The following is a 6,919-nucleotide window of genomic DNA, read 5'->3' as shown; positions in this document are numbered from 1 at the left end:
AACCCAGTGATGGTGATAGTGATCTAAGGAAGAAAACATTCTGAAAACAGGAACCATCTTAAAATAAGCAAATGATGTATCTTTGTGGCCTTACCGGAAATACCAGATCTTGGCATGATAGAAAAAGGAACTTTGTAATGCTCGGAGATCTTTGATAATGACTAGAGGTAATGAGAATCTTATTGTTTTAAGTGTCCCACTGGAGGCCAGGTGACTACCTTTCTGGCACCCTACAGAGATAATTCTTTTATTAAAATGTGAGAATATCCTAACATATTCATAAATAAGTGCTCATAGCTAAAAGTGACTCCAATAATACAAACAAATTAAGACACTCTCAATATAAAGAATTTATCTCAATATCCACCTGGTTACCCTGGCTAGAAACTAGAAATCTGACCACCATATGCATAACTACATGCCATTTAATATTTTCCTCTCTCTCTGTAAACATTTCCAGTTAACTACTGTGTCTTTGCTAATTATACATCCAAAAAAATCAAATTCAGTTTCTTCTACCACCTTTGCCACGGATTTACTGATGTCCCTAAAAGCTCCAATCTGGAGGGTTTACCATAGTCCAGGTGCAAGATTACAGAGACTTTAACCAGGGAGGGAGATGTGCAAGCAGTGGAAAGTGATTAGTTTCTGCAGATTTTTTTTTTCTTTTTTCTTTTTTTACAGAGACAGAGAGTCAGAGAGAGGGATAGACAGGGACAGACAGACAGGAACGGAGAGATGAGAAGCATCAATCATTAGTTTTTCATTGCACATTGCGATACCTTAGTTGTTCATTGATTGCTTTCTCATATGTGCCTTGACCGCGGGCCTTCAGCAGACCGAGTAACCCTTTCTGGAGCCAGCAACCTTGGGTCCAAGCTGGTGAGCTTTGCTCAAACCAGATGAGCCCACGCTCAAGCTGGCGACCTCGGGGTCTCGAACCTGGGTCCTCTGCATCCCAGTCCGATGCTCTATCCACTGCGCCACCACCTGGTCAGGCGATTCTGCAGATATTTTAACAGCAGAGCTGACAGGCCTGCTAATGCATCAGCTGTGGAGTTAGACAAAGAGGAAGATCATGGAGGCCTCTTGCTTTGGGCTGGAGCCACAGCTGAAGGGCAGGCCATTTCCTGATTTGGGGGATGCGGCTGGGAGAGTGAGTCCGGCAGCTGAGTTTGGGTTTGATTTCAGATATGAGCATGGTAGGTGTTCAAGTAATAGTTTTACAAACTGAGAAGTTGTGTTCGGTAATTAATTCCTATGCCTTTCTTCAAGCTCTGTGCCTTTGTACTTGCTTTTCTCTTCCCCTGGAATCACCTGTCCCCTGCCCAACCCATACATACTCAATAAATTACATACAACTCAAAGGGAGGCTTCTTCAACACCCAGGCTGGATGAGACTCACCTTCTAGGGTCCATAGCAATTTGGTAATGTTTATGAAACCCTAGCCATGAACCAAGCCTTATACTAACCACTAGGTGTATAAAGATGCATATAGTTCTGCCCTCAAAAAGCTTACAATCTAATAGGAGTAGGGGAACACATTCACTAAGTATTCAGGACAGTGTGATAAACAGTATAATATACAAAATGCTGTGAAACAACAGATGAGCAAAGTGATGGGTAGTCAGGCAAAGGCTCTAATATTTTCTGGAGCTGAATCCGGAAGGGGAGGCCATTCCCAGCAGAGGAGACTGCACATGTGCACACAGGAGCGCTTGGGAGGGGGCGTGGTTAGAGTCAGAGTCCTCCGGAGGTAACGGAGGTAACGGGAGGAGAGGAGACTGGGTGGGACTATGCTCAGGAGTCCGGCTTTCATCCTGTAGGCAATGGGTGACAAATAGGATTTTGAACAGAGAAGTAATTGAACCAGAATCATACTGCAGAAAGATTACTCCAGTATGGTCCCTAGTGTAGACCTACATTCCCGCATTTCTTATAGTGTATCATTATTTTATGATTACATTTATCTTCCCCTTTAGAGTTTGAGCTTTAATGGAACTAAAACTCCATTCCATTCTGTGTGTACATAACCAGGTGTGTATTTGTGTGTGTGTGTGTGTGTGTGTGTGTGTACATCTGTTTCTTGGAAGCCACTTCAGATTTCTTGTACAAAACTCACTCTTGAACAATCTAATTTACAAGTTCCACGATTTTTTTTTTTGTAAACTGAGATATGACCCCTTGATCTAAGAAACAAACACAAACAGAAGTAAAGATAAGCTCTCTGGGGAGATTCTTTTAATGAGGTGCCAAAAGAAGCCTGTTGGGCAGTTAGGCATGAGTCTGAGGAAAGCACAACTTTCTCTCCTCAGCAAAGGTGGGTCCACATCTGCCGCTGCCCCCCACCCCAAACCTCTGCCATGATGAGGGGAAGGGAAGGTCGTCAGAGCGCAGGGACCACGAAGATGACGCTGAGGGTATCGCCGCTCCGCATCCACATCTGCGGAGGAGCTAACATACACCTTCATGAAGGAACTGAACACTTCCATGACTTTTCCTATGGAAAGACACAGTTAACAAGATTCATTAGCACGAGAGGAAATTTTGTACCCGAACAGAGCCGAAAGGGACCGGACAGATTTTGAGGCAGAGCCTCATTTTGCAGGTAAGGTAAAGAAGTCTCTTAAAAGGAATGTCCTTGCCACAGGCAGCTTCTGACGGAGGCAGAGCAGAATTTCCCGGGTCCAGTGACCCATCCACACCACCTGCTGCTTCCACTGCTTCCAGAGCCCAGGCTGATCACCTGATGTCTTAAAACAACGCAGAAAGAGGGGTGCTGCCAAGGGAAGTTGAAGTGGCCCACCCCTCAGCCTTTCCTGAGCAGCAGGGCCTGGGATGAAGCTGGATCCTGCTTTAGAGATGACAGCTGCCCTCAGTGTCCTTGAGTATAAGCTCAAGCTCATTTCTAGGTCAAGGGCTCAGATTGTACATGTTAGAGAAACTTTCCTTTTGTGAAGTAAGCGTTCCTGCATAGGAATAAATATGTGAGTACATCCTACGGCGCTCAGGGTCTAACTTGATAAATATATCTATATCTATATCTATCTATCTATCTATCTATATTGGTGACAGAGACAGACAGAGAGAGGGGCAGATAGGCACAGACAGACAGGAAGGAGAGAGATGAGGAGCATCAATTCTTCTTGCGGCTGTTTAGTTGTTCATTGATTGCTTTCTCATATGTGCCTTGACTGGGGAGGCTACAGCAGAGCAAGTGACCCCTTGCTCAAGCTGGTGACCTCGGGGTTTTGAACCTGGGTCCTCCGAGTCCCAGTCTAACTCTCTATCCACTGCGCCACCGCCTGGTCAGGCAGGGTCTAGCTTGATATTTTAACATGTTTAGGTAATCACAAAGGTGGAAAAGATAAGATCTGAGGCAGGTGGCCCACATTCAGTGCTTTAAAAGAGAGTTAACCATGAGCAAAGCAGACTTGCTCTAGAACAGTAAATGCTAAGTTTTCTGTACTGCACAAAAGAAGTGACATTTTCCCCATTGTTTGCCTTCAACTGTGCAGGTCAAATAAAATATGTGAAGGAAACAAACCCATGGGATGTAGCTCCAAATACTGACAGCTGTATCCTCCTGTTTTAGATAAAAGAAAAAGATCTTTGTGGTAGCCTTATTCCCTCTGTTCCTCTTAAGGTTACAGATGTTTAAAGCCACTAGGAAATTGAGGAGGATAAAGGCCTTCTAGCCATAGTTTGTCTAAAGAACAAGCTACGTATGGTTTCTGAGAAGTCACGGTTTTCAACAATATTTTAGTGTGGGGTTTAGAACCCTTTCTTCAAGCAAGATATTGTATGCGAGTCCATGGCTTAAAACAGTCAAAAGCTGAACTTGGAGTTGGAGACCATCCCAAATGATCTGCTTAACACTTTCGGTGACTTCTGACTTGCCTCTATAGAACCTTGGGCTCTGGGACAGTAATTTAAAAACTCATGGTCTTGTTGGACTTCCTCAATTGACAGACAGGTATTGGAGGTTCTGTGATGGACGGACCCAGGTCGAGCTGGCAGGCAGGGTGGCCCAAGCCTGGTCTGATTGTGAGGCAGGTAGTTTTCTCTCCCCACCAGCTGCTTCTGGCTGGGGATAAGTATAGCCCATGGAAAGCTAAGCAGGCTCCCGGGAAGAGGAGAGGTTTGCAGTGGAAGATAATGGCCCCAACTGCTTCCCTCCCCCATAAGATACTCACAAGGTCTCAATACACAAGTGGCATTCATTCCCGTAGGTGATGTAGTCAGAACCACACACAGGCATGTATGTGATGGGGCAAGGGATGGCCACCACTGGGTACTTCTTGTAAATGCTGCAGTCCACCTGTGACAGACACAAGAGGAATGTCCTGCCTTGCTCCTGGCCCCCAAGCTGGGCTACCCCCTCCTCTATTGTACAGGAAATGAAATACCATCCTGAAAGTTCCAGCCCAGATATTCTGATGCTGCTGCCACTGCTTCTATTAGTACTAATGTAATCACTATGACAAATACCAGTAATACTAACACCACTTCTATTATGACTAGTACATTCAGTTAACAATTCCTGAGCATTCCTATGCTAGGCATTAAACTTAAATCTTAGGTGAATTTTCTTTGTTTAACCTTCAGAACAACTGAATAGAGAAGGTTCTCCTATTACCTTTATTTACAGACAGGGATGGTGGGGAGAGACATAAAGGCTTAAGAGATAGAATTTGTAGAGTATAACAGCTAGAAAGTAGGGTGGTGGACTTTGATTCCAGAGCCTGTGCAATCAATCAAGGTCCTGCCTCTTCCCTCCGGCCCTTTCCCTGAAGACTTCACCCACCTCTCAGTTGGAAGTCACAGCTCTCTTGATTCTGGAATAGGTTCTTTTAAGGTTCTGGTTACTTACATGTATGCTATATTTCTTCAAACAGCCAGGAGAGTTCTTTATCTGTGTCTGCCTCCACTTTTTACCTCCCTAAACATACGGACTTAATCCTACATATATAGTTGATAACTATTTGTTGATTAAATGCCAGCCAATAGGAGTTGAAATGAAAATGTAATTCAACATACTCACAGTTCTCAAAGACAGACTAGCAGCTTCTGGAAGAGAGATATACATGGAAGTGTTAAAAATAAAGTCTTGAAGTCTCATTAATTAATGTAAAATTGGTCCCATAGATTAAGACTCTGCATTTCCTCTGGCAATAGATCTCAGCATACACCCCATCCTTACACAAAATTCCAGCTGTTTGCTGAGGAAGCCAAACAGCCAATGGATTAGGTAAGCCCTTGGTTCAGGCAAGAGAATTACCCAAATTTCCTCCCTTCATTATCATGGTTCAAAGTCAGACAGCAATAGGTAGTATTGAAGTCACTACTCCCAAGAACATGAAGCACCATCTTTGACAGTCATCCCCTTCTAACTGATAAAAAGAAATGGAATAAAATGTCTTTAAGGCATTAAGGTCTTATGTTATTTAATTTTTCAGCCATATAAAAAGTCCAATTGTTGACTGCTGGCCTTTGGAGAATTGTTTTATTTCAATCCTCCAGGATTGATTTGGGGAGGCACGCAATTGTTTTTGCGCAGAGGAATAGTATCCAATAACATCTCACAACGTCCATTGTCCGTATGAAATAGAAAACTTATATAGACTTGAGCTCATTTCTTTGTCCTGTGGATTTGAGAATAAAGCTCATTGAAAAGGGAGACACTTAGACCCAAATCCCCCAACCCCATTAGGGACATAAGAGGCTCCCTTCCCAGGCCAGGACCGTTTATTTTCTAAACCAGTATGCTTTTCATTGTAAACCAGTGCACTTTAAATTCACATGACTAGCCCTGGCTGGTTGGCTCAGTGGTAGAGCGTTGGCCTGGCGTGCAGGAGTCCCGGGTTCGATTCCCAGCCAGGGCACACAGGAGAAGCACCCATATGCTTCTCCACCCCTCCCCCTCTCCTTCCTCTCTGTCTCTCTCTTCCCCTCCTGCAGCCAAGGCTCCATTAGAACAAAGTTGGCCCGGGTGCTGAGGATGGCTCCATGGCCTCTGCCTCAGGTGCTAGAATGGCTCTGGTTGCAACAGAGCAACACCCCAGATGGGCAGAGCATCACCCCCTGATGGGCATGCTGAGTGGATCCCGGTTGGGCACTTGCAGGAGTCTGTCTGACTGCCTCCCCATTTCCAACTTCAGAAAAAAAAAAAATCACATGACTAGACATTGCTCTAGGATGCTCGCCTCCCAAGAGAGGTTATTTGGGAAAACAAGCTTAATGGCTGTACCCTCTCTACTCTCAACTCACCAGAGCTGCTGCAGAAGCAGGCCACTGTCCAGAGCAGAAGGAGACCCCCAGCAGCCTTCATGGTGGAGGTGATGCAGAGGCTGCCCAGGGCTGTCACAGTGGCTGCATCAGCCACACACTGGGAAAGGGGCCATGCTTATATGGCAATTCTGGCTTCTCCGCCTTCTCTTGGAGGTCATCCAGAGTCAATGCCGACTTCGAGAGGTTGTTAAAGCTCAATGTCACACACCCTGGGTGGTGGCGCAGTCCTTGTCACTTAATTGCTACTCCCTCTCTGACCAACACATTAATTATTTGAGGTGACAAGTATTTTTCTTTCTGGGTTGGAGGTGGAGACTGTTAGAATTTTGAACCTCACGATTAGAAGAACTTAAGTATAAGTTGCTTGGCCTAGTTATGAAATATGTGAAAATATCAAAGTTTATTTCACACAAAAAGAGATATTGTACCCAGATTAGACAGATCAGACTCATGTTTATATTTTGGCTTCTTGGAAACTGTTGTTTTACTTTTTGTGTTTTTTTTTTGGTATTTTTCTGAAGTTGGAAACGGGGAGACAATCAGACAGACTCCTGCATGCACCCGACCGGGATCCACCCGGCATGGCCACCAGGGGGCGACGCTCTGCCCATCTGGGGCATTGCTCTG

At 44.8% G+C, this 6,919-nt stretch overlaps 1 protein-coding gene across 1 annotated transcript; it reads right to left on the bottom strand.

The window, feature by feature from the left end:
* Positions 1 to 2,214: 2,214 nt before the first annotated feature.
* SPINK7 (serine peptidase inhibitor Kazal type 7) lies at positions 2,215 to 6,430 on the bottom strand. Its single transcript, XM_066272930.1, has 4 exons — positions 6,272 to 6,430; positions 5,046 to 5,071; positions 4,198 to 4,322; positions 2,215 to 2,501 (listed from the first exon to the last, which is right to left on the bottom strand). The coding sequence occupies exons 1-4, from the start codon at positions 6,330 to 6,332 to the stop codon at positions 2,456 to 2,458; spliced, it is 258 nt and encodes an 85-aa protein (XP_066129027.1). The 5' UTR covers positions 6,333 to 6,430; the 3' UTR covers positions 2,215 to 2,455.
* Between the last annotated feature and the right edge of the window lie 489 nt (positions 6,431 to 6,919).

This window comes from Saccopteryx bilineata, chromosome 4 (assembly GCF_036850765.1).
Source record: "Saccopteryx bilineata isolate mSacBil1 chromosome 4, mSacBil1_pri_phased_curated, whole genome shotgun sequence".
NCBI lineage: Eukaryota > Metazoa > Chordata > Mammalia > Chiroptera > Emballonuridae > Saccopteryx > Saccopteryx bilineata.
Note: the sequence above shows the minus strand (reverse complement) of the source record. Positions and strands in the feature narration are given on the sequence as shown.